The 27,919-nt window shown below is 34.7% G+C and overlaps 2 protein-coding genes across 11 annotated transcripts in view; one reads left to right on the top strand and one right to left on the bottom strand.

The window, feature by feature from the left end:
* The first annotated feature begins 157 nt into the window (after nucleotides 1–157).
* LOC101401338 (prolyl-tRNA synthetase associated domain-containing protein 1) lies at nucleotides 158–2,297 on the top strand. Of its 2 annotated transcripts, none has more exons than XM_004435676.3 (2): nucleotides 158–632; nucleotides 1,771–2,297. In XM_004435676.3, exons 1-2 carry the CDS (start codon nucleotides 549–551, stop codon nucleotides 2,203–2,205), a joined length of 519 nt encoding a protein of 172 aa, XP_004435733.2. In that variant the 5' UTR covers nucleotides 158–548; the 3' UTR covers nucleotides 2,206–2,297. The 2 variants fall into 2 exon arrangements, with proteins under 2 accessions (XP_004435733.2, XP_087292877.1); XM_087436751.1 differs by lacking the exon at nucleotides 158–632 and adding an exon at nucleotides 656–816.
* Nucleotides 2,298–6,622: 4,325 nt separating this feature from the next.
* Nucleotides 6,623–27,919, bottom strand: part of CCDC88A (coiled-coil and HOOK domain protein 88A) — a 116,385-nt gene continuing 95,088 nt past the window's right edge. For 2 of the 9 annotated variants that reach the window (XM_014791510.2, XM_087436750.1), the window contains exons 23-33: nucleotides 25,028–25,173; nucleotides 21,405–21,497; nucleotides 21,057–21,271; nucleotides 17,622–17,705; nucleotides 16,417–16,620; nucleotides 15,747–15,818; nucleotides 14,679–14,759; nucleotides 12,560–12,828; nucleotides 11,899–12,361; nucleotides 8,165–8,264; nucleotides 6,623–7,624 (exon numbers count right to left, since the gene is read on the bottom strand). In XM_014791510.2, the coding sequence (XP_014646996.2) occupies nucleotides 8,200–8,264; nucleotides 11,899–12,361; nucleotides 12,560–12,828; nucleotides 14,679–14,759; nucleotides 15,747–15,818; nucleotides 16,417–16,620; nucleotides 17,622–17,705; nucleotides 21,057–21,271; nucleotides 21,405–21,497; nucleotides 25,028–25,173 (1,692 nt within the window). In that variant the 3' untranslated portion in view covers nucleotides 6,623–7,624; nucleotides 8,165–8,199. Of the gene's footprint in view, nucleotides 7,625–8,164; nucleotides 8,265–11,149; nucleotides 12,362–12,559; nucleotides 12,829–14,678; nucleotides 14,760–15,123; nucleotides 15,211–15,746; nucleotides 15,819–16,416; nucleotides 16,621–17,621; nucleotides 17,706–21,056; nucleotides 21,272–21,404; nucleotides 21,498–25,027; nucleotides 25,174–27,919 lie in introns of those variants that run through there. The other 7 variants (XM_087436745.1, XM_087436746.1, XM_014791505.2 and 4 more) reach the window with 5 other exon arrangements.

The following is a 27,919-nucleotide window of genomic DNA, read 5'->3' as shown; positions in this document are numbered from 1 at the left end:
TCCAGATGGTTTCAAAAACACCTTGCTGTCTCGAGGCTGCCCCCTTCAAGTGGCTCCCAGTATTGACACAGTGGGCGGAAGGTACATTCCAAGGACAGGCGAGAGGGTGAGGAGCCTTCTACTGCCGGAGACCATTTTAGCGGGTCAACCGGCGGTTACGTCTTCTCCATGACCTCCTCCAACGCTCTCTAAGCTGGAACGTTGTTACGTGCCTCTGATTCTGTTTAAGTGGCAAATATGCCGGACCTAGGAAACCTGAAGCGGGGTCGGGGAAGGCTATGAGAATGCAGGCGCCTCCCTCCTGTGGGGCTCCGGGGAAGACACCCCACAGGTCTTGCACCGCTCTCTCCGCGGAAGACTTGCAAGGACGTGCCAGGTGAGGCGCCCGAGCCCTGCGCGGCGCTGCCTCTGGAAGGCGCCCGCACTGGACTTCCGGCGCCGGCCTTAGTCTCTCCAGGCACTTCCGTCTCAGCTTCCAGTCCGCGCGGCCGCCGGAAGCCGAGGCCGCTTTCTTTGTCACGTGTCCCGCCGGCCGCCACGACAGCAGCATGGCGCGCGCAGAGATGCGGGCGGAGCTCGAGCAGCGGCTCGGCGCCCTCGGCGTCCGCACGGAGGTCGTGGAGCACCCCGAGGTGAGGCGCTCCCGCCGGGACAGCCCGGCTGGAGAGGGTGGGCTCCGCTGCAGCGTCTGTCGGGCGAGGCCGCTAAGACCATACGTCCCAGGGGTAATGTGCCGCAGAAATGTCCGTTCCAGGGCACTTCCCGCGTTCGAGTCCGAGGGGGACCCGTCAGGGACATCAGAGGCCTCTCGACTCGGTACTATGATGTTACTGTGAGAAGACTTGTTTTCCTCTTGGAGTGTTTCGATCACATTTCATGTTGAGAACTAGCGCAACATATTGAGAACTTGCGCATCTTAAATTGGTGTGGGATGTTGGTGTGTCCACTTTATGTGTAGATAAAATAAGTTACCAGCAGTAAACCGTCTCTGCAGTGGCTGTGATGTATCAGGCATCATGCATACAGCAGGACACCAAGGTTAGAGAGTTTGATATTTTTACCATGATTTAGTGTATGGATTTGAAGATTTATTTGCAAATATTTAATGGAACCAATGTGTAACTTGAGAGGTGCAGAGACTTTTTACCCAAGGCTTGAGTTAACAGCTAATGATAATAGCTAAATACGGTTGATCTTCAAAGGGAGAGAAATACATTAAAAGTTGTTTTCCTCACCTCGACAAATCAGAACTGTATCATATTCTCTGACCTTCCTCCAGTACAGTCCACACTCTCCATCCCTTCTCTACCTATGTATATCGCCAGCTGTTCTGATCTTTGTTAGTCCAGGGTCTCATTATCTCACCCTCACTGTGGTTATGTATATATCTGTAGAGTAGAGGTTGTCACATGGTCTGGATGTAATAGAATGCTAAGGAAGAGGAGTCTTGGGCTGCTATAAACTTTAAATACCATTAGTTACAAAAAATTTTTTTTAGGAATGTGAGGGTTTGGCTAGCACACTGGAATAAAGAACTGGCCTAAGAGAAACTGCTGGAGGTCCCCTGAGATGAGGAATTGAGATGGCAAAGGCTTATAATTATTTGGTAATTGGCTGGGAATGGGTCTCTACCAGTGAAATCCAAAGCACTCAGTACCCCTTAACCTTGCTGTTTTCACCCAGCAAGCAAAATACATATAACAGTGCACGTGTGCAGTGTGTGTATATACATGCATATTAATTTTACACTTCTCATGGGATATTTTACAGGTGTTTACAGTTGAAGAAATGATGCCTCATATCCAGCATTTGAAAGGAGCACATAGTAAGAACTTATTTCTTAAAGACAAAAAGAAAAAAAGCTATTGGCTGGTGACAGTTCTTCATGACAGACAAATTAATTTAAATGATCTTGCCAAGCAGTTAGGTGTTGGGAGTGGAAATCTGCGATTTGCTGATGAAACAGCCATGCTAGAAAAACTGAAAGTTGGTCAAGGCTGTGCCACACCCTTGGCACTCTTCTGTGATAATGGAGATGTGAAATTTGTTCTGGATTCTGCTTTTTTGGAAGGTGGACATGAAAAGGTGTATTTTCATCCAATGACCAACGCTGCAACCATGGGGTTGAGTCCTGAAGACTTGCTCACATTTGTGAAGAAGACAGGACATGATCCCATAATACTAAATTTTGATAAAAACAACTAATTGGGCTAATGTTTACAATATATTTATTTCTGAAAACTGTTTTTCTTATTTGTAATTTATAAAAAGCATTAAATTGATGACTGTATTTAGCACCTTGGTTTGGTGACTACCTAAATCATTTTAGGAGGAATATTTCATCGTAAAGCATCTGTTTTTAAAAAGATGTACTGAGGTAGTTTTAGTAGCTCAGAGATTCCACTTCCTCATTCCCCATGACAGTTACTCATTAAGGAATGCCTTCAACAATTAAGAATAAATTAACATCAAAACTAAGATTAGTTAGCTAAGATTAACTATCTTACATCTTTAGATAATTATCTTACATCTTTACATGTTTATTGTACTTGAAAAAAGCAAGTTGCAACAACAGCATATATAAATTATATATATGATAGTGTACATACAGGGAAAATATCAAAAGGAATATAGGAATATATTAAACTGTCGATAGTAATTATCTTTGGGGAATGGGAATCCTCAGCAAGATAATTAAAACAAACATGGGGGCAAGGGCAAAAACTTTCCATTACTGGGTGTTTTTGTTGTTAAACTAGTGATTTCTTTTTTCTCAGTGAAAAATAAGCTAATTACCTTTCTATAAAAGTATATCTTTAGAAAATTTTAATCTAGAAAAAACAACATAGGGATGGAAAATGTTATGTCATAATCATTATACTTAGAAAATTACATTTTAAAACTCAATAGCAGGATATACATAGGCCATTAAGAAGGATTTGTTTAGTCTTTGTTCAGAGGTTAGAAATGTGAACATACTTGAACAAGTTTCTTTTGTCCTCTAAGCTGTATTAAATTTTACTCATCCCCTTTCAATTATGGCATCTGAAACAGTATAAGAACCCGGGATAATGTATTGTCAGTTGTCATATAGAAGCTAGTTAAAAAATAGCATGAGGAAAATTGACATACTTTTCTCACCTCATTTAAATTCAGACAAAACCCTTCATCAGTCGAAGGTCTGAGATCCACTAGGCTACAAAAATAGTATAGAGGTCTCCTCATGAAAATGCTCATATGTTTTCTTCGTATAATCAAATGGGATATTTGTAAGATAAACATATTTTCCTAAGTGTGATCACTCAAAAAATAATTTCCATCTGGTAGAGACATTGTACTTAATTTGTACCAATTGGTGTTACCAACAGGCAAAATAAAAGTAAAGACTTGTTGTTTCTTGATACATATGATTAGAAACTACGTGTCTACTTGTGGCAGAATTTTTATAAAATATAGACTAGATTTAAGAGATGTGGAGTTAGTAAGAAATATTTTCCATAAATGATAACCTTATTCTGGGATGCCATGTTAGTTTTTACCTATTCTGTACTATATCTCTAAGAAAGAGGCAATTTTAGGTTGCTTTGTATTCAAAATGAAGGTTTAATGAATAGAATCAAAGACACTGAGAACCTTAGATAACTGGTCTAAAACTACCCTCCCTCCCTCATGGTGAAAACAGGCCCAGAAAGACGGATCTGCCCAGGGACACAAGGCCAGTTGCTGTCTCTGACATTATGCCTCCACAGACAACAGGTGAAAGTGAAAGAAATTGATTTGTACAATCTATTATTGTATTTAAACCTATTTTGGGATTGACAGAAATGACAGACTCTCTTTTCTTTCTCCCAAAACCTCCAATACTAATCCCAAAATGATTAGAAAAGAATCATCTAAATGAGGTTATGGGTTATGACTGAAAATAGGTTTTCCAGGGCAAAGGAAAAGGAATAACACTTTGCTAAAATTGTATGTTAGAATTTTTTTTTTTTTTTTTGGTGAGGAAGATCAGCCCTGAGCTAACATCTATTGCCAATCTTCCTCCTTTTTTTCCCTTTTTTGCCCCAAAGCCCCAGTAGATAGGTGTATGTTGTAGTTGCACATCCTGCTAGTTGCTGTATGTGGGACGCGGCCTCAGCATGGCCGGACAAGCAGTGCGTTGGTGTGCTCCCGGATCTGAACCTGGGCTGCCAGTAGCAGAGTGCGCGCACTTTACCGCTAAGCCACGGGGCTGGCCCTGTATGTTAGAATTTTTAAATGATTACTACTTGTTATAAAAACACCTCTTTGCTTTATTTCTTTTTATATCAGTTCGATAAGTGAATGTTAAACTTAATTTTTTTTAGGAGAAATAAAGTTAAAAACTAAAATGAAAAATAAGGTTTTTAAAAAGAAATCAACCCAACAATGGTGTCTCTTTTGTTATAAACTGGATTTCTGTGACTGATATCAGGTATTGCCAAGTAATAAACATTTTGCCATATAACTCCCAATCCCTCAGTAGCATTACTTTTAAAGGAAATGTTACAGCTTTTATATTATTTGATTTCATATTTAATAACAGTTATAAGTACAATGGCAAACACTGAAAAAGAGAACCCTATTAGTAGGAAAGAAAAAGACAATTTAAAATCAGGTTTTGTTAAAGGGTGTTATAAGTGCAACTTTATCCATAAGCATTCCTTTTAAGGCATTTTCATTGTTGTCCAAATAGCTCAACATGTACATCAAGGTTTATATTATAAAATGGGCTCCTTTTGGATTCATTCAAGGCTTAAAGAAAAAAATACATCTCAGGACTAGGTGTAGTGGAAAAGAAAAACACAAAAATTCACCACTTTTCTCATAAAATGTAACTTAAAATACAAAAGTCATTTAGCGTACATTATTACTCCTCATTGTAATTCCAGATTTGGTACAATATCTTTTTCACTTCCTGACAAACTGTTAAGACAGTGCAAGCTGTAATACTTCATTTGTGAGGTGGCTGTAATTCTGTAATATGCACAGTGATTTTTAAATAGGCTCTTAACCATGCCTTGCATGAAAGGTGCTACATACAAACCTGTTTCATGAACTCTTTGGTAACCACCAGTTCAAAAACTTGGACCAAACGTTTCCACATGGCCAGATGTGAAGCACTTTATTGGAGCTCTGGGCTGAAGCTATTACCCTGTAAAGTGAATTCCTGTGTTTCCTTGGGGGTTTAAATGTTGATTTAGAATAGAGCCAGATAATTAAAAGCATGTCAGGCCCCAGTCAGGAAAATGGCCCGTTAGTTTCTGGTTGGCCATGTTTTGTTTGGCAGAAGTAGTTTATCTTAGGAAAAAGAGTGATTTCCTACTAAGCTTGCTTCTGATAGTATCTTTTGGAGAAAATAAAATATTCATGTGGTTATTATTTAGTCCTTTCTTGAAATGGTATGAAAAAGGTGACGAATATAATTGAGAATATTCATACTTGTGCAGTCTCAAGTGTGTCCCTTGGCTGTCTCTTTAACTGCACTTTCAGGGTCAGCCTACCAGATTCAGTACTTTAAAGGCTGCCCTTAAGCATTTTCTACTTGAAGCAATAATGTGCTGCTTAAGTCAGCAGCTTCTCTATTTTAAGATATTAGTGTCCTGGGGAGGTCACGCTGTGATAGTGATAGTGTTCACCCTCCTTGGGCCACCTCCTACTCATTCAATTTTAACTTTTAGTAATTGTCCTGGGTTGTGTCCTAGTTGTGCAAATTAGATGCTAGTTAATATAAATCTAAGTTACCCACTTACTGTATTTAGCTAAAACATAATTTCTATATTTACTTTCAATTTATCCACCTAAAAATGAATTTACATTTTTTACATGCAAGTGTCTCTAGACTGCCATGATGCCCATTATCAATCTGATACTTGAGTCTAGGGAGTCATGATGGAGAGAGATGTTTCAAAGCCTAGAGAATAGGTTTTAAATATGTCAATATTTGTATTTTAGTAAGAATCCTTTGTATTTACATTTACATAGCACCTTTCATCCAAGAGTGTAAAAGTGATTTAACTTTACAGCATTATTTGGTGGCAAAACCTAAGTTAATGGTGGCATTAAGTTAAATAAATCCAAGTTCTCTAACTTCCATTTCAATTCTGGTCAACTATACATGCTGTCTTTCTTTTCATTAACGGTCTTTCTGAAAGTAGACTATGAACACAACACTGTTACTGGCCTACCAAAAAAAAAAGAGAGAGAGAAAGACAGGGAGGGAGGAAGGGAGCGAGAGACAGACGCATTTCTCATGGCACTAGGAACTGTGATGAAATACACAGTTCATAAACTACACACTATGGAATATAGAATAATTCCAAAAAGATTTTTAGAGCTGGTAATGAGAGCCTAAGAAGTATACTTTTAAAATAAAAAAAAATCAGTATCTTTCTCATTTCAGACCTTTAACATTATTCTGATATTTATGTTAAATAATGAATTTGTATTAATAAGTATCAATGCATTTTTTGATTTCATAAGAAAATAAAATTGATATAAAATTGGAACTACAAAAAAATTGATGTTTCCCTGGGTTAACTAAATCTACTTTGTGCTTCTTTCAAATGTTTAAGGTAACAAATGCATACAAATATTTCAAAAGTACCAATAACAGTTACCAACTTTAATGTAATATTATAAAGGACAAAAACAGGAAAATTCGTATTACTAAGTGATAACCTTAATAATAAATGAGTTCTTGGCAAAATGCAGATCATATTAAATTATTTACATTATTTTTGCCATAAGAAAACTTCTTAAGCAACAGTCAGCTCTCAAGTTAAAAAAACAAACACACATACATAACCCAATACTAAAGAAGGGAAATGAGTTAAAATACAACATCTTTATCTTGGGAATGCCATTTGCTGGAAAACCACCCTACTAAAAAAAAAAGTTTCAGAAAAACACTCTTTACCTTGGATCCATGTGTGAATGCTTAGCGTTGCTTAATGGGGAATATGGAAAGATTAATATTACTGTAAATTTTTTATAATTCCTATTCTCATTATGGATTTTTCAGATTTATCTTATAAACTGAATTTCTTTTGCAGTGCATGAAAATAATTGGCTTAAAAAGAAAAAAACGAATACCAACACATGCAGTCTGCTAACCAAATAAGGCTGACATGCCAATACAATGTTCTCTGTATCTTAATATATAGTACATTCCACAACATACTACAGCATTTAATTTAGATTTACACAACTAAATATAAATGGCTAGATTTTGGCTAATACTTAGCAGAAGCATTAAGCAAACATGGATAAATTCATAAACAAATGATGAAAGAAGTAGATTGTTCTTGGAGAACTTCTTGAAACCTTAAAACACTTGGTCCTTAGCGAGAGAACATCCTTTATTCAGTAGATCTTAACAGTACAATGTATGGTAAGTCCTAAAACCTAAAAATTTTGGCAGTTGACTCCAGTAGTGCTCCTTGATTCAAGGAAGGAATGAAGGTTTGTATTTCTTGCCTGCTCTAGTCACGAAGGATTGTTTAAAGTCTCCTTAAAGATTTTTTAAAATGATTCCTATAGTTGGGTGTCTTGTTACTTCAGAAATAAAGGCTCCATACTGAGAAACTGAAGGACACTTTTCTCTCTGTATTTAGTTGGAGGTAGAAAGAAGAAAATATAAGAAAAGCTTGAAGATAAGAGAGAGAGAAAATACAGAGCAGCCACTATAAGAACAGCATGCATCAGATATAAGTATTTCTATAGGAATGAGAGAGTGACAGAAAGTCAGAGACAATTTTTCTTTAAGTGGCTCTTCATAGAAAAGGCATTTAGTTTATTCTGCTCAATTAATTAAGAATATTGTGGGAAAGTTGTATTCCTACCACAAAAAAAGACTTCAAACTAAAAAAGGAATTCCTAAAATATTATTCACTAGTAAAATCAAATTTAAATTGATAAAAAAAAAGAAAAATAATTTTTAAAGGTTTGCTTTCTGCACTGACAGGCAAAAACTTACGGGAATCAACTAATCTTCCTTTACTAATAAGTAATTAAGACAGAAAGTCATGAATTAAGCAAGCAATATTTACATCCGTTAATGCAATGTGCACTTGTTCTTATACTTAACACGGTTAGTTTGTATAAATGAGACTAATCTCATTTACATTTTAAGCAAAAAACTCACCACTTGGCCCACATGTCATGTAGTGGGTAACAGAATTAGGAGCTTTGTTGCTCCCTAGACCTGCTTTTTGAATTTCTGCTTTCTTGTACTTTGTCCACATCTGCAGGAGAAAAGCATTTCATGTTATTTAATCAAAGGCTAAACATAATACAATTCATGAAGATAAACTAAAGAGCTCTCACTGAGTAGGGCAAGGAGAAGGAATCTAACTCTGAGAAATTTATTAATCTGATCTCATAACTTAAAGACTGCTTTTTATATTTTAAAAGCTACAAATAATATACTTATGTCCTCTTATTGTCAGATAGATTTACTTACCATGTTTATTTACTAAATGGTCACATACAGTTTTAAAGTAAAAAATAATCTCGCATGCAGCAGCGGAAACATCCACAATGAAATATTTGTATTACTTACTAAGAAAACCAGGGCCGGAGTCATATTTTATAGGCAAATACTATACCTACTTACACTGTTATAGCTAAAATTGCTTTGGTCAAAAAAGACCCAATGCCTAACAACATATGTTTACCATGTCATACAAATAATAAGGGTATAATTTTCAGAAACCTAGGCCAGGAATATGAAAGCTATTCAGTTTCATCTAAAATTGGGTAACTCCCAATAGTTTCTCAATCCTTTGTGAAGCCGTAAGGATATTTATGGACATGTCTTAGAGGAAAAAAATGCAGCTGCTCCATTGAGTCAGAGTTGCTTCACTTTTATCTTCAAAAAAAAATTTTTTTTTTAAAAAGTTGGGGTATCTATGTAAGATTTCATTTATAGAAAGCATTATGTTGATTTTTTAAAGTTTGGGAAGCACTGGCTTTATATGATTTCTAAGGTTCTTCCCACCACTAAAAATTTGATCCCAAGTGCTATGAAGAAACACAGGTAAGAAACTAGTGTTTTGGGGGAATTTTATGACTCCATAGTCGATGATAATTTCTGAAGGAGGTCTAGCCTATATTCTCAGACAATCCTCAAGACACACAGACATTGTATGTATCTGTCTCACAAGCACAACGTGTATGTTCTTTTTGAAAACATGCTGTATATCTAACTATAGCTATTTGGGTTGTAAATACTTCTTTCCTGCAAGTCTAATTTTGTAAAATAATCACATAGTTTTTAATATAATAGCACATGATTTCTCAACATATTTTGCATAAATAAATTTAATATTTTAAATTTAGAGTGTATGACCAGATTTATAGTATCTAAAAAGTTGAAGTAGTTGTGAAATAATCTTTCACTCAATGCGGAAAAGAACACTAATTATTACATTTGTATCATCATATATGGCCCCCATCTAATCTCACCCACATTTACCATTAAGTTTTATTATTAGGTTATGAAAAAAGGAAAGGGACACTAAAAACATTTGAAATGTTAGGACTGATTGTAAACAACTGACATTAAAATAGATTGATGTATTCACATAGAAAATATATTAGGTGGTACTAAAAATATGAAAAATTTCTGATTGTGTTCATTTGATTACCTGCACTACAACCATTTTTAGTAATAGCAGCCTATGAGAAAAGAAGTATGGTCAAAAATATAAATGGAAGGGGCCTAGCCCTTGAAATGATCTTGTCTAAGTACAAGAGGATGGCTTAATTTATGAAAGATACAAATTTCATCAAGCAAAGATTCTCTATAGATTCTGCTTTCTTTGGCCCAATTAATAACAATAATAATATAATATGTCTAAAATAATTTCCTCCCCATTTAGTTACATTTCAAAACATTCCTTCCAGATGCCAGGCTGAGTTATTATCAGTAATATTTAGGCTGAATGAAAATGGCAAAAAACATTCCAGAGACAGAGGTAAGATACACTCCTCTAGAAGTAAGTGAATTAAGGTTATGGGTTTTTGGGGTTTTTTTGTTTTATTCTGGGAGTCAGAGATTTAAGTTTAGCTGATTCTGCTTTAAAAGTGCTATGACCACAGCAACATAATTTTAAAGTTTATGATATTGAGTCAGAGTTAGCAATTATTTTCTCTATCTTATATGGTTATTTTTTAGCTAAGAGTTGGTATTTATTCTTAGGTCTAAAATATGTTCTATTAAAAACATACTTGTTTGTTTAAATGGTTACAAATCCTAATTCTACATTTTATTTTAGCACAATGTACTCATTTTAGAAAATTCTGTTTTAAGGACAGACATATATAATTTAATAATAAATAAATTATAGAATTATAGAAGTAACAATCTTCACCACTTTGTAAACTTGCTACCCTTTTTGAACAGAAGTAAAAATTCAAATTTCCAACACATTGAGTATGATTTGGTTTATTTCTCTTTGACTTGATATAAAAAAAAGAACTGGAAAAACTATGTTAACTGATTCCAAGTAAAAAAGTCATCTTCAAAGAAAGATAGTACTTGAGCTCTTATATTTATCAGATGAAGGAAAGTGCAGAGAAGAAGTAGAATTAATACAAATGCTCCTAGTCACTGTATAAGTCACATTTAAATTTGATGGAGTTTTTTAAGAATTACACTAAATTGATGAGTATTAACAATGTTTTAAATCTGAACAATTTTATAAATATGGGAAGTAGTTAATATTTGCTACATAAAGTATTGAGTTATTTACTGTTTCTTTGAAAATAAAACAGCAGGACAGAAGGCATAATTAAATGGCAAAAGAAGATGACATCTTTTTACATATTTTCCTTACCACTACTGTACATGTGCAATATGAAGTGCACATTCTGGAAAAAAAAAAAAGAAGGGAGTGAGAGGAAGAGAAGGAGGGAGGGAGGGAAGAGGAGCAGGAGGGAGGGAGGGAGAAAATGAGCATTCTTTTCTGGAAGTAATGAAGTAACTATGACTTGGAAATGCCTTCTTGGTAATTATTGCATGCAACTATTTTCACATGCTTCTAGGTATCAAAGTAACAATCTCTTATCAGGTAACAAAAAAATATGAAAGAGGAGCATGTATTGCTAAGGTTTTTAAAGTCATGCGGAACATGTACAATGCAATTTATTCATGCAGGCTTTGGTGTGGTTACACATTCACATTTATATACATGCTATTATGTATAATTGAACACTATGCCATCATTTAAAAATAAAAATATAAACCTAGCCAAATGATACTTTTTGACAGCAGCTCTTCAAATCAGATTAGAGAAGCACGTTGCATATCAAATGACATCGGTATTATATTGTGCAGTTTTGATCATACACAACCATATTCATACCAAACAGTTTGATTATCCTCAGAAACCAAAAATGCAGCTTCTGTGTCATCAGGATAGAGGCATGCTGGAGTGATAAGATTATTGCCATCTACAGAAGACTGTGGGTTACTGTTATTAAGGTTCTGATTATCAGAAAACTGTTCATTATCTTTCTGTGCAGCTTTATCCAAAGAGGCAGAAGTCTGGTCAGTTACTCTGATGACTGGCCTGGGAGGTAACCCACTTATGTTACTAACTAATTCTGTATTCAGGGATAAAAATGGCTGAGACAGATGAACCACAGTAAATGACTCTATGCTATCTTTATCTGATACTCCAAATGCATCATCAGACGCATTAATAGTGGCAAAAGTTTGGTTTAGAAAATGTGACCTCTCTGTTCTTGAGTTTCTAGCGTGGGCATAGAGAGACTCCGGCTTATCTGTAGCTAAATCATTTTGTGCATGATAACCTACAGGATATGTTGGACTGTGAAGTGTACGAGAGGACCACTGATGTAAACGGTACTCACTAGATGCTGCAGTGATGTTGCTATCAGCAGTAGCTGGTGGTGAATCAACTGACATAGGTAATCTACTGTCCTTGGTCAAAAAATCATGGATGCTTGTCCTTCGAGTAGTTCCTTCGGCAGTAGAGATCACACTGCTTGCACGAGGTAAAGTGGCATAAGGATTACTATCTTTTGATTGTCGTGACAGAGAAGTTTCTTTTACTAATTTTAGCTTCCCTTGAGTGCCTGGTGTAGGTTTTCCTGGAGAACTAATGAAGCAGGTATCTTCAGTCTTTCGAGGACCAGGTCTCACAAATTGTTCAGGCTTAGCTGTCCGTCTATCGTAGAAGTCTCCTGGGGTTTTTCCACTTACTGACCTGGCCAGACTATAGCTAACTGGTTTGTTTTTTCCCAAAAAGTCAGAAGAGACAGACAAACTTTTCATTACTTCATCTAAAAGATTCTCTTGACTGGAGGACTTCATCTGTTAAAAAAAATTATCAAAATAGATTAGTGAATACAGCCATACTTTTACTCTCCTGATATATTAGACTGTATGATATAAAATTGGTAGTATCGCTAAACTTTACTCCTTAACTTAAAAAAAAGGCTCTGAAGTTCCATCATAGAAATTCAACTTGTAGTGTCCATTTAAATTAAGGTCACTATAGAAAAAACTAACCTGTATTGAGGTAAGCTTGTTGCTTTCTTCCAAAAATTGTTGTAGAGTAACAACTTCACTTCCAGGGGAACCAATTTTGATCTTGTGATGTGCTCGACTCTCTAGTATTTCAGGCATTTTGTGCTGGAGCACTGGACTTGATCTGGTCTGTCTTTTCAGGTACTGGATTGGGCTGCTACCACTGCTAGACCAAGCCTCATGATCATAAAGCAGGCTAAATTCTCCACTGCTGTGGCTTTGTGGCCTGCTTTGGATATTAACTGCACCTGCTTTTGGAGTAAATGGTGTGTTAAGAGTTCAATAATGGAAATGAGATTAAAACTATATAAGTAATAACATTTGTTGACTAGATTCTTATGAATAGCCAAACTGACTTACAAACTTTATTTAGAAATGCTTAGTAAACCATGTTAATCTTTCATCAGTCTAATAATTGTCTGCCATAGCCTGCTTCCTCATTTTTGTGAAATTGATAAATATTATAAGTTCCACAAGGAAAAAGACTTGCTTTCACCACCATACTAAGAGCCTAAATATACAAAGCAGGCACACAATACATTTGATGAGTAAATGAATGAATAATACATTTTAAAAAATTTAGGTTCAAGTAATTGTAAAATACCTCACAATTTAGAACAAAACATGATTATATGAATTTTAAATTACTTCAGAATATTAAAACCAAAAACTGTTCTAAATGCTAAAAGTTCTAATTCTTTGCCTCTCTATGAAGTCTTTATTCCTTACTTGAAGGCTTCTCTGTTCATCCTAAATCAATAACCTTAAAAAAATTTTTTTATTTAAATAGCAGGCGTATAGAAAGTCAAATGGAGACATGATGTAATTACTTAGAAAATTCCAGTAAAGATATAAAATCAAATACATAGTATTTTATTCTTTATTTAATGTCTGAATCATCTGATTGTTCCTGCTTTCCACTGTTGGTATGGTGGCTACATAATCTTAAACGATTCATTGAGGTTTAGCAACTGTATAGAACACAAATTACTAGTTCTGAAAAAAAGTTCCCTAAAGTTTATGCTATTCCTTAGGAGTGCTGATTCATTTTGATCAATACCAAATGTACAGATACATTAGATACATAATATAGATATACTGAGATAGAAAATGCCACTTTCCATGATTTCCTAATCACAGAGAGTAAAGTGGGTCAAAGAATTTGGCTCAAGTTATGTAACATTTTATAGAAATAAGGATTTATATTTTCAAATCAGAAACGAAATACTTCATATTTTCAGACTACATTTTTCTACTGGATATAAGAACATGATTGTAAAGATGAAAAAAAAATCCCTCCTTGAAATAAGATTTTTCAAATCACTACAACCAAGTCATGTATTAATGATAAAATAAAATTACAACTGAAACAAAATGATTTTATAATACAAAAAGCCATAGAACAAACACATTCATTATAATTTGACAATTCTAGACTATGGAGAATAACTACTTTAACCAACTTTTATAATCTATTAAACAATTCCAGAATCTGAATAGGCAGTATATCTTTAAGAAAAAAGGCAGTAGTCAAGACTTCCAGACATTTACATAAAAACCTCACCTTGGAATGTATATTTAAAAATTAAGGAAAAGATATCTTGAAATAATTCTTTATATGAGCTACATGCATCCATTTGGCTCTTGTTACTTACACACACACACTTGTCTTCTCAAATTAAAAAAAAATTTCCCTTTATTTCACGGATAAATTAAGCTAAAATTTTTTCTAAAACATTTTCTGTAATGAGATTTCAATGTACATGCATCATGAGAAAATTGAGGACAACCATTTTCAAGACAAAGACAAAATGTAAGTAAAATAAGGACCTACAGATATTTTTGAAGTATAAAGATTACAATAAAAATATTTTATCTGTGAAGATGAAAAATGGAAACCAAAATAACTGCTCCTGTTTTTACATTTGTATTCATTGAAATACACTTGTATTACAATGTGAAAAGTAGAAAATGTTCTAAGGAACTATATTCCAAATGTAGATGATTTGGATCTCATACCTTACCCCAGGAACTTCACCAATTTCCCACTTCTAAATCTGGAAATGGATGGAGCATATTAACAAATTTACCTACAGCATACCTTTTACTTCATGGATTGAAGCATTATTATTGCTATTGCTAGTGGATGTTCTGCCACTATCAAGGCTGGCTGGTCTCGAAGCTAAATGAAAAAATCAGGAGACAGTGTGATAAAACTTCCAGCTGATGACACTGAACTTTACATTCTGATCACAGAATGCTTTGAAGAAGCAATCATGCATACTTTCACAGGCTGAGCATGCCCATCGAAAGTTGAATCTTATAGATTAGAAAGCAAAGGCATTTCCAGATACTTCAGTTAGACCCTTTAGAACAGGATACTTCTGAAACAATAGTTGAGATTCAAAGAAAAGATGTTAAAGTGCATATTTAGATTTGGAAATGATTTCTAGATGGATACTAGGTCTGTTTTAGTTAAAGACAATGACATGCCCCCACCCCTTCCCCGCCAAAAAAAAGTGCTAGTGATTATAATGGTCACTTACAAGAGATCAGACAAGGAACCCTGCACATTGCAGATATGCCACGAACAGGAGAAATATGAGCATCTGCACAGTTAATGTCCTGTATTCCTATCCATACAAGGGAAACAATTGCACAGTTAACGTGGCCCTGTCCTACTTCTTAAAATCTTGCTTACATATGAAATTCCTTTAATGTTATCCACTTATTGTTAATAATCTAATTTGGTAAGATATGATTTTCCAGATAGAAATTCAAAAATTTGAAATGCTCAACATTGCAGAAAATGTAGTTTCTTAGAGTTCATCCTGTACCAAAGTAAATATATTTTAAATCAATGGTAAAATGATATATCTCTCATAACTTTAACCCTATACCAAAATGGCAACAAAATTACCTTTGAGCACTGTGCAGGCATACTTTATAAATGACCTTGACTAAAACAGAGACTATTTAGATGAAGCAATAACCTTAAAAGGGGCTAAAGGGAGTATTAGATCTGAAGAAATGGCAGAGGTAGATATGAGATGCAGGTTAGAGAAGACATGCTTGCTGGCAAGGCCACATTCACCAATTCAATGCAAGAGTCTTAGCATTTCCATTCTGTATGTAATATGTACTCTCTAAATAAAGTTCATTATCTTACCATGAACTCTTGATCCCGTACTAGAATCATCACTAATACCTTGTGGACTTATATCTTCAAAGGATGTAGTATCTACATAAAATAGTAAAATGGATATAAAAATATCTTTTAACAACAAAACAAAAAATCCCATCATTAAATTTTATTTACGTAGACTATGAAAATTCTTTTTCAATCATGTATAATATATCTTGATTTAACATATTTCATAGACAACCAGAAACTGGACCTAAGAGAAAGAAACGTAATAGCTCTAATGAGAATTGACTTGCTTAGGGAAAACATCAGAAGCAATGAAACAATCTCCCTTGTGACCCTGCAAAGCAAAGCAAGAGCCTGGGTTGTTCCACATGGTTCTCTCTGTTTAAAGTTGTAGTGTCTTTAGGTTTTTTTAAAAGCTTCTATCACTCTCTCCTTTTCTCACTCTTTACTTGGTTTACTCTTCCTTTTCTGGTTAGCTCATTAGCTTTTTATTATGAAAGGCCTAGAAAAGATTTTAGTTATTTGTATGATGCTTTAAATTTCTGAAATGATTTGAAAATTCCCTCAAATCAAATTCAGATTGTTTTGATAATTATTTCAGGTTGTTGCTGTCAAAAAAGTACATGTGGGAAAGTCAAATTAAAATTCCTGTTGCCAACAGTTACACCACAGTGCAAACAGCCTATACCTTTATTATTAACCAACTGCTTGGATCTGAAGCCTGTAGAAGAGTTGACAGTTGAAAAGTTGATGGCTGTAGTAGAGAAGGCCATAGCTCCCAATTCTTTTCTCCTTTTACCCGTTGAAATATCATCAGGAACCTCCAAATTCTCAGTACTACCTGTCCACTGTCCTCCTGCTAGGACCATGGACTGCACCAGGTCATTCATGGCTGGGATGCAAATGAAAGCAAATGAATCAGCATGGTTAATGTATTTGTTCTTATTTCTATTTTGTATTATAAATGATCTGGTTTTTGTCTATGGACTAATGCAATGAATATCAAAAACTATAACCAAGTGGTCATCTGAATTATGACATGCATTCAGCTGAATGAAATGAGTAGCCCAAAGGCTGGTAAGTTTCAGTCAGTATTTTTATCTCACCTCCCCCCCCCCCTTTAAAGACAGAAAAAGGAATTTTACTCTGTACAACTGCCATGCTTTTGCGCAGTCATGTGCAGTATAATTAGAAGCCTTCATAATGTGGTTTTGTGGTGACAAAAATGGAATGAATAAAGGTAAGATGGAGAGCAGTTCTTATACAGCATCATTATTGAAAATGACAACGAGTCCTTGGTCAGAGCAGGTTACCAAAGAAATTATTCATTGTATGAATCAAATAAGTATACCACTCAATAAAAACCTAAAAGAGATAATATCCACAGTGACAGACATTTAATGTGATTACGTAATACCCATTCCACTTAAAAAAAGAAAAATCCAGAGTATTATTATATAAAGAATGACAAACATTTTCAAAGGTTACAGGACATTTTATTTATTTATTTATTTAATCTAGTTCATTAAGGAAATAAATTCCTAATGCTAAAGGTTTTGTTAATATTTTCTTTAAGTAAATTTCTTTGGGAAAAAATCTCTATGGCATATAAAATTAAAGCTTTTTTTCTGCCAACTTTTAGAAAGCAGTGGAAATTTACAAGTATATTACATGTATGGCTAAACATATGCACGTATATGTATCAGTGACATACATATAATGCAAATTCAGTGCCAGTTTTGAAAAAAATATTCTTCCAGCTCCTTGTATTAGGGGAAGACTGCACTTTGCAAAATAAGAAAATTGGCACAGTCCAGACAAAAGTTAGTAAAAAATTAGTAATGGAAGCCAGTGGAGTCATTTGAAAGAAGCTGAACTGTCATAAAGTCTTACACATGGAACGACGGTAGCAGGCCTTCATTTTGTCTTTATCCTTCGGTCTGTTCCTCAAAAAGGGCAGTCTTTTCAGTGCAACCACTTTAATGTCAGAGCATGAGGAAAAACAGAAACAGAAAAATGAAAGAAAAAAGGGAGAAGAACAGATGGGAGTTAAATGTTGAAATTAAGGACAGAAATGAATGTCTGAGTTTCAGCTATGTATGCTATACTAAAGCTATTATTCTCGTGCTGCTGAGTGATAATGAAATATGAAATATGTACTTTGATACTTTAAAATACTTGAAAAAGCACTGAAGACAATGATGACGACATATACTTTGAAAGCTTGGATTGGCTAACGTCCTGTAAATACAGAACTGATTAGAATTCCTTATGGAAGGAACAATTTTCCTAGTTAAGTAGTAAGGGTATACCTTTAAAAACAGGGCTATTGGTGGGCCACAGAGTACACATGATGAAAATGTACAAGGCTTTTCAATCCTCTACTTTCTTTAACTTCTTAAATTATACGGCTCTATTTTGGAAAAAAATAATTTAGGAAAATGTACATCCTATAAGAGTATTTTATTAATATACACCAACAAAAACTAGGGTGTCCAGGGGATGTTTAAAACAATCTAAAGAAACTTTTAAAACTTTCATTATTTTCATAAACTTTAATAAAGAAAATAGGAAATTACTTCTTTGTTTAAACTGAATTCTGGTGCATTATTTAGTAGCACCATGGAAATATATATTCTTTTGAGCAAAGTCTTTCAAAAGATGACTTAAGCAATTATATTAATTTCATTATGCAAAAAGACTGGCTAGGAAAAAGAGAAAAAAAAGAGTATTTTGACAGTAGTAGTAAGTGCTAGCACTAAGCTCTGATAAGGAGGCATTCTAAAGCAAGCAAAAATGACAGAAAGATATGTATGTATAACATTTTTAGATACTTTGAAGGGCTTTTTGGGTGAATTTATTAAAAAAATCAAAGGTAGCACAGTGCAAAAAAATTTTGTGAATGAAAATTCGGGTTATAACTATAGTAGAAGTCATTAGCATAAAAATAATAATGTTCACTAGAATCACTAACATTCTTAAGCCATATTTTAATAAGATTTGAACACAAAAAATTGTTACACCTTTCTGGAACTGCAATTTAGGAGCTAGGGAAGCAACTTGCATAAAAACTTAAAAGCATATTGTACACAGCCTTAACTATGCTCTTTTTCAGGGTTTGCCATCATCTTGTAAGTAATCAAAGCTTTTTTGACAAACTGACAAGTACCATTCATTAAGGAGAATGCAGTGGACATACAGCTTTTTAACTTATTTATTTGATTGCTATTAGGAATAGTCACGATTCATTTAAGTTTTAATTTGACCTATTTTTTTCTAGGTTGGTAAACACAGCTGTTTTCAATGATTAAAAAGAAATGAACTGAAAGCAACGTAAAAATGGACACTTAGCTAAAACAAAGCTGAGTGGTTGCAGCATGTACACGTTGTCTTGTTTAGATAACTTTTTCTGTTTTCAACTGTTTTCCAAAGACTGCTTTACTGACAGACAGACACTCTTCCAAAACGGACAGGCTAAAAGGAGTTTTAAACTTGCCAGTGGAGGAATGTGATCCCTCTTACAGCAATTAGTTTGTAGATATACAATGTTCTTTTCCCAAACTGTACTGAAAGTAAGGGAACATTAGCATTGTTGGGTTTTGTGGTTTATTTTAAATATTCTAAACCTGAACAATTGCAGGAAAGGAGAATATTACTTCCTTCTGATTTTTATTTTGGATGTTTCAGCAGAGAGTGTGAATAACAGATTTATATTTAAAACATACAAGATGACCTCAAAAGACTTGTCGTGCCTATCTTGTGTATGTTCTCATACCTGAATTGAAATATCTTCCTTTAATTAAAAAAATTAAGTATACCCATTACCATTTCTCATTTATTAAGATGTAAGATATTTTATGACTAACAGTAGCAGATAAAATTGAATTATCTGGCACCTTTTTAAAGAAAAATTGATGATCTCTCTGAGTAACAATACTCAGAGGTTTCGTTTAGATTCGGGTGACAAGACTAGACAGCAAAAGACCCAGGTAACAATATTATGTGGAGATATAGAATTAAACCACTTTCTTGAGACTAATATATATACACACACACACACCTGCATGTATGGTATATGTACATATGTATGTGCATGGTGTATTCTGTTGCTTACTTATGGATTCTAGTTTTTAGAATAATTGCATATTCTGAAATATATATGCATATATATATTGCATTCTGAAATACATCCTATAATGAATGTCTAATCTCCTACACCCTAAAATATTGTCTTTTCAGAGATAATTCTCCTGAGGCCAAAACACTGCCTGTAGTTTTTGAGTATTTTGCGAGTTGCCCATAGGAGAGAGAGACTACTTCCCCGGGGGAAGTAGTAGCTGTTTTTGCCTGCTATTTACTTCAAAAGAATAGTAGTAAAATTTATACATATAATATACATAATATTTATATAAATATGTAAATTATGATTATATATATTTTTAAATTTAGTGTCTCTGGTGATAGTATGAGTGAATTCAAAGTATCCTATTTAAACATTTTATAAGAACATTGATAGCAGTCGACTTAGATATCTTCCAAGGGCCTAATATTGAATTGTTTTTCTCTTAAAATTCACTTCTTTAGGCTTTTACTTTGCTCTTGTTGTTTAGCTAAGCACACTAGTAATAAAACAAAAAGATTATGAATTGTATAGGGCATGTTATGATGTGTACTTCTACATTTGTAATTTAAAAATTAAATCACAAACTTTTATCTCCACATCTATTTTAATTGACCCTCTACCAAGCAATCCCTCAATAATTTTCATAACCTTCAATTATTTCTAAATCATTGAATAACATTCTCTCAAATTCATACCTATTTATCTTTGCTTCCTCCCAATGTAACTTAGCTCCATTTTGACACCATTGAAGTATACAAGTAAAACCTCATTACAAAATGCCATATTACACTATTTAGTTATAAATAATTATGAAAATGAGCTCTTATAAATATTTCTCACTTGCTCCTCATAATCACCCTATGAAGTATGACATAAAGGTAGAAGGCTTGCCCATATTAACAGAACTAGCGAGAGGCAGAGGTATTCTGACTCTTACTTCAATGTTCTTTCTACACTATTTTATCTCCCTGGCCCAATTATGGTATCTCTGTACATGGTATATCCCTAAACACACAATATAGAAAATCAGGTGGTTATGCATTACTGCATTATGCAATGAATTTTATAATGAGATGGAGTTAAAAAGAAATGCATTCATCAGACTACTACCTCAAAGGACAGTTGAAGTTATTTAACAGAAATCTTTAGAAAGAATTCTAAATCAATACTGGAGATCACAAATGTTTAAAAGTTGAAGCACTCACTGCTGCTTTTCTTGGTCCCCAGAGTTTGGCCATCTTCTAAAGAGTTTGAACCTACTGAAGAACTATCTTGACTATCTTGATGGGGGAGTTGAAGAAATCCTTCACTGGAGTCTGAGCGGGTAGGTGTTAATGTTAGAGATTTCTGACGTTCTCGATTAATATCTTTCTTAGACTTTATCAATTTTCTCATTTTTAGAGTAATCCAGTTGCCCCTCCTAAGAGAATAATTAAAAAAATTCTTATCAGTGTAAAATTCAACATATATATCCTTCATAAAATTAAAAGTCTTAATATAATTTTCCTTCCCCCCCCGCAAAATAAAAATGAATAAAATCTGGTGACTAGTACCTTCTAGGAGGAGATGGATCATAAAATTTATATTGATCCATAATTTTCTCTTCTAATTTCTCCTTTTGTCGTCTTAATTCATTTAACTTATCACTATAAGAATAAAAATTACATTTTAGGACATGCATATTTTGTACAGCTATGAATGATATTAAATTATTGTGTGACTATGCTCTAACTTCTCCGCAAAACATAAACAAATACAGATACCATAGTTGACAACTAAGAATTTATTAGGTTAGTAACAGTTATTAGGTTTCCAAGTTTCTCCTTTTCTTTCTTTATTTATTTTTTTTTTTTAAAGATTTTATTTATTCATTTTTTTCCCCCCAAAGCCCCAGTAGATAGTTGTACGTCATAGGTCCGCATCCTTCTAGTTGCTGTACGTGGGACTCGGCCCCGGGTTGGACGGAGAAGTGGTGCCTCGGGGCGCGCCCGGGATCCGAACCCGGGCCGCCAGCATCAGAGCGCGCGCACTTAACCGCTAAGCCACGGAGCCGGCCCTCTCCTTTTCTTTAAATTTACAACTTACTTAAATAAAAAGCTATAGGATTTAAAGTTTTAATTCTTCAATAGTATTTATTTGTTTAAAGAAAATTTTCCATATTACAATCTCATCACGACAAAGGAATTCTCTCAACATCTTTTTACAGCAATTACACATTACATCAACATTGACTTTTCTTCTATTCTTGGATCTTTAGTATCTCAAATGATTTTTGGAATGAAGAGTAATTTATTATAATTTATATAGGCAAAAAATTAGAATGTTGAATAGTTTGCTTACAATTACAGATACAATAAATAATCTTGCAACCACATCTTCATGCAAACACATTTTTTCCTTTATGGCAGAATTATTTAGGCTTAATTTACTAGTAGAGAATTATTTCCTGCCTCCATCAAAGCATGAATATACTAGTTTCACCACATCTTAGTCTCATTTTTATGTTCTTAGTATTATAGTCATGTGTCGCTGAACTATGGGGATACGTTCTGAGAAATGCATCATTAGGTGATTTTGACATTGTCTAAACATCATCAAGTGTACTGACACAAACTTAGATGGTACAGCCTACTACACACTTAAGCTATATGGCACTAATCTTATGGGACCATTGTTGTACATGTGGTCTATCATTGACCGAAACGTCATTATGTGACGCATGACTGCATATATTATATAGGGAAACATCAAAGATCACAGGCCAAAGAAAATCGCTCTAAAAAAAAAAAGTGATGCCAAAGAATACTATTTACTCAACAAACATTTAGTGATCATTTACAATGAGGAAGGCATGAGGAGTATATAAAGATGAATAATAAGTAGCCTAGCTCTGCTTATAATATAGTAGGAGAAAGAAGATATATACATAAATGACTATTATAATCCAAGGCAGTAGTGATGCCAAAATAAAATTACTGCGGAAGTACAATAGGAACTTATAAAAGGGAAAATATTTCCCTCTCAGATGACCAAAGAAAGCCTAATGAAGAAAAAAGCCATATTAGATAGACTGAAAAGGAAAGATAAGAATGCTAAATTAAGCAGTTTAGCTGAGGGGAAGAAGTGAGGGAGTTTCAGGTTTAGATTTTGCTCAAGAGGATATCAGAAGTATTGAAGGTTTCCTTACAAAGTGACATTATGCACAATTTGCTTTAGGTACTTTAACTCAGTGATGGAATAGGATATATTAGAAAGGATGGAGGTAAAGCATTCAGGAGGCTAATGGGGTCGTCTAGTTGAGAGGGAAGACTCAACTAGGGTAGTGGGAACTAGAAGGAACTGACTTGAGAGATTCTATGGAAGAAGATGCTTTGTGAACAGATGCTGCCAACATTTACACCACAGCACAAATAGCAGATGACCTATACTTCCCAATTCTTTTCTCCTTTTACCTGTTGAAATATATCAGGAACCTCCAAATTCTCAGTACTAGCAGTTCACTGTTACTCTTGCTAGGACCATGTGACAGAGGCATTCAGCTAGAAATGTCTGACAGGTAAGATGGATATTTTTAATTTAAATTCAAAGTCAGAATAGATACTAATATTTGTAAGTCAACTATATAGATACAATCAATGAAACCTTGGAAATGGATTATTCATAAGGGATCAGAATATTAAGAAGATAAAGCTTTGGATAATGCGTCTGCTTAAGGGACAAGAAACTCAAATGCCAAGCTTTAGATATATACTCACTGCTTCTTAAGTAAAATACCTCTTACGGCAGAGAGTAAAGGCATACATACCCTGAAAGGATTAGAGGTGCAGTCCCAAGCAGCCAGCCACAAATGTAAAATTTCTCTGAAGTTTTGCATTTATCTTAAAAGTTCATGCAAACTCTGCCTTTTGCTCCATGATATCCCTGTGTATTAATACAAAAATGTTCCCTGCCCCAAATTTTATATTAAAATTGATACTTCAAAAAATGTATGATGTATCCTGGTTTCATATGTGCTTACCATCATGTACATCATGTCTGAAAGGCACAGATATATTATTTCATTTACTCCTTAGGATAACCCTGGAAGTAGGTAACATATCTCTATTTTAGAGAAAAAGAAACCAATGATCAAAGAAATGAAATAACTTGTCTATGGTCACAGAGCTAGTGACTGTAAGAACTGGAATTTGAATTAGGAGCTGTCTGATTTCAACATCTGTGCTATTTCTATTATACTATAGTGCTTGTCATTTAGGGAACAAGGGAAAGAGAAGAATTTAGGAAAGGTGAATCATGGTATAATACGAAGACTACCCACTGAGCTGCCCAGGCCAAAATCCCTGATTTTACCAGATTCCACCACTCTCAATAGAGACACAATTTACCAATAATTTAGCCTAGTCAATTCTCTCTCTCACATCTTTCTTGCGTTTGATCTCAACTGCCACTGCTTATGAATTATTTTCACTAGATTATTCTAACTGCCTTCTTAAAACTTACTGCTTGTCTTTATTTTCAGAACCTCCAATCCATACTCTAAAATGTCATTAGTGGCTTTTAAAAAAAATGCAAATATCGTCATATTATTCCCCTGCTCAAACATTTCAGTGACTCCTTTGGCATAGAAAAGCCTTCGTGAAGTGGCTCCTGAGTGTTTAGCCACTTTGCTGCTCTTCCTTCCTCAATTTTGCTCCAGTATGAACGATTAATTTTTAGATCCTATACCATACCACAAGACACTTTCATCACACTGTCATGTTTTTTGTGTTTGCTGCTTTCTTGGCCTGGCATGCCTCCTCAGGCAAACTCCTGTTGAACCTTTAAGTCTCAGCTCAAACAATCATCTTTGCAAAGTCCACCTTACCTCTCCCAGACTAAGGTACTCCTTCCCCTATATTTGCTATATTTCTGTGGCCTCCTACACATACCTTCATTATAGCAATTATTTATATTTATCACTTTATATTACTAGTTTCTTAAGAGCAGGACCCATGTGTTTTCATAATATTTCTGGTTTTTAGCATAGTGCCTAGAACATAAGCATTCAAAAAAATATATGTTGAAATAATAATGTTGAAAATCACAAAAAATTAGCATTGAGTATTCCCTGCCATGAGGTATGGCAATGATAAAATCATGAGTAATATTTCAGAGCACAAAATTATTTGGTACCTACATGTATTGTCTTTGTTCAACATGAAAAAGATCCTTGCTTTCCATATTCTGCTCCAATAGTGTTCTGTTCTGTAGCATTAATGTCTGAATTTGATCTAGTAGATGACGATTTTCTTCTTCCAAATTTCCTTTAAGTTGGCTTAGCAACTGTTTAAACACAAACATTTATTTTTTAAAATATCAACATTTACATTTAACATAACCCAAAACATCTGATAAATATAAAGTACTTCACAAAGACTTAAGTCTACTGCTACTTGAACAAGTAGATGGTTGCACTTCGATCAGAATATGAGTGATTATTTTAGTAATAATGACAGCTAAAGCACAGGGTTATGTGCTGTTCATACATATTTTCTTAATTCTCATAAACACTGGGTTTAACATATAATAAATTATCTAGTCCCCAAAACACTGCTTTCTTCAAAACTATTTAACTTACGGTCTGAAAGCTAGATTCAAATCTCTGGCCTTCTGTTTAAGTAGCTATGAAATTCTAGACAAGTTAGTTAATTCTCTGATTCAATGACCTCATCTATAAAATGAGGATAGTAACTCCCACCCCCAAGATTGTTGCAAGGATTAAATAATATATGCAAATACAGGACCTGGTGTCATGCCTATGGCACACAGTAGGTACTTAATACACCTCATTCTTCCCCCAACTACTGTTTTCAAGGAACCTTAAAGTTTGTACACACTTTTTGTGGCTTGATCAAGGGAGTCAGGTAATCTTATCAAAGGTTGGTATTACTAGCTGATATTACTGGTAGTTGGGCTGCCAGTAGCATGGGGCTGCTTTTTCTGTGTAGTTAGTAGAAACTAGAAATATGCCTTAGTTAGGCCAGAGGTTCCAGCAGAAGTCAGAAAGCCCAAAGTAGTGATTCTCAAAATGTGGCATCTTGTAGAATATGTTTAAAAATATAGATTTCTGGGACCTAGCACTCCAATTCAGCAGGTCTGAAGTAGAGCCTAGAGATCTGCCTTAAAAAAAACAAACAGGGCTGGCTCTGTGGCTTAGCGGTTAAGTGCGCGCGCTCTGATGCTGGCGGCCTGGGTTCGGATCCCGGGCGCGCCCCAAGGCACCACTTCTCCGTCCAGCGCGAGGCCGAGTCCCACGTACAGCAACTAGAAGGATGTGAACCTATGACATACAACTATCTGCTGGGGCTTTGGGGGGAAAAAAATGAATAAATAAAATCTTTAAAAAAAAAAAAAAAAAAACAAACAAACAAACAAAAAAGCCAACAACAACCCTGCCTCCAAAAAAGGAAAAAGAAAACAAACATTTTGAAAATTGTCAAAAGGTACAGAAAAGCAGATAGTATAATATTATGAATATCCATAAACAGCCATCTAGATCTCACTACTGTCAATATTGTGCTATGTTTGTTTTATCTACATATTGTTAAATTGAAATGTAACAGGTGGCAGATTCACAGCAAAATTCAATGCATTTCTCCTCCTCCTTGTACCTACACCCTCTTGGAATGTGACCTCTCACTCTTCCCATTAAGAAGTAGAATCTATTTCCCCTCATCTTGAATTTGGAATGCCTTTGGCCAAGAGAAGGAGGTGGAAGTGATAGTGTGACAGTTCCAAGCCTAGGCCTTTCACACATGTGTGAAAGCAGCACCCAGATCAAGAAACAGCATATTAATTGTATTCCAGAAACACTCATTGTGCTCTCTTTCAATCACCATCCCTTCCCACAAAGATTAACTACTATTTTGACCTCTTATATTATAGATTCATTTTTCCACTCTCTCCAAATCATGTTATTCCATGACTTAGCCCTAGCCAAGGGTTTACAATTGACTCAAGTTGGGACAATCAGCTAGGGATAAGTAGGTAGCTAGGGCCCTTTCTGGTCTCTTCTGAGCAGCTGTCCAGACCACCAGTGACATGTGGGACCTTATCAAGACCTACTATGATGGGTTGTCTCATTCCTCAGATCTTTCACTTAAATTTCTGATTAGTTTGCTGGTCTGTTACTTGCCCCAGCCAATATTCCAACCTCAGCCTATCTGTGAGTTGGCCTTTGACAACTCTCCCCAGCACAGGACTTTTCTGTGCTCTGCTCAAATCAAATCAGTCCCCTCCAGTAGCAAAGGTGCTGGTTTTTATGGCTTGTTCTGCGCCCTGGCAGAACTACCAGATATTGGAACTGGGGAATGGGAATGGGAGAAGTTATAGATGCTTCAGACAACCAATGCTCCTACCCAAAGTTGAGTAATTTTTTAATAAATGTTGCTCAATTTGTTGTATGCTTTTGCTTGAGTTCCAGATTCCTAAAATGGTTGTTTTTGATGGTTTTGTCCAATTTTACTGCTTCTTGGGGAGTTGATTTGTCATGTTCCTCACTCTACCATTCTGTAAATCCATTACCTCAATTAGATTTTATTTAGACTTTTACAAATCACAGGCAGAATGAATGTTCTATACTTTCTGAGCTTTGTTGGGTAATTAAATGTATATGATTTCAAATCAATTTTTCTTTCTATTGGTTTATCATTTCAGACAAAAAAGCTTTTAGGTAATACTTTTTCTGATACTGTCTATTCCTAATTACAGTTAAGAGTTTGCTTAAATTAAGTGCTGGTTTCCTAAAAGTTCCATGAAATTCAGCTGTTAAGCTATATTCAAACTTTAATGATTTAGGTACCAACCATAAAATTTAAGGATTATCTAAGGCTTTCAGTGTCCTTTTTATATTTCAAAACTTTTATCACTTTATCAAACCATCATAGGGAGAGGCATGGAATTAAGAATAGAATTGTATACATAAGGCAGATATCATTTCTGTTCAAAACCCTCCAATGGTGTCCCCATTTTACTCAGAATAAAAGTCAAAGTTTTTTTACACTGGCCTAAAAGGCTACATATCTTGCCC

This window comes from Ceratotherium simum, chromosome 11 (genome assembly GCF_057802395.1).
Source record: "Ceratotherium simum simum isolate JZ-2026a chromosome 11, ASM5780239v1, whole genome shotgun sequence".
NCBI classification, from domain to species: domain Eukaryota; kingdom Metazoa; phylum Chordata; class Mammalia; order Perissodactyla; family Rhinocerotidae; genus Ceratotherium; species Ceratotherium simum.
The sequence above is the reverse complement of the archived record's forward strand: the minus strand, read 5'-3'. Positions and strand labels throughout refer to the sequence as shown.

Bases quoted from the DNA above. Each gene is read 5' to 3' on its own strand.
- LOC101401338 (XM_004435676.3), top strand. From the start codon at position 549: ATGGCGCGCGCAGAGATGCGGGCGGAGCTCGAGCAGCGGCTCGGCGCC. The intron at 633-1,770 runs GTGAGGCGCTCC...GATATTTTACAG, and splicing joins AGGTCGTGGAGCACCCCGAG to GTGTTTACAGTTGAAGAAAT.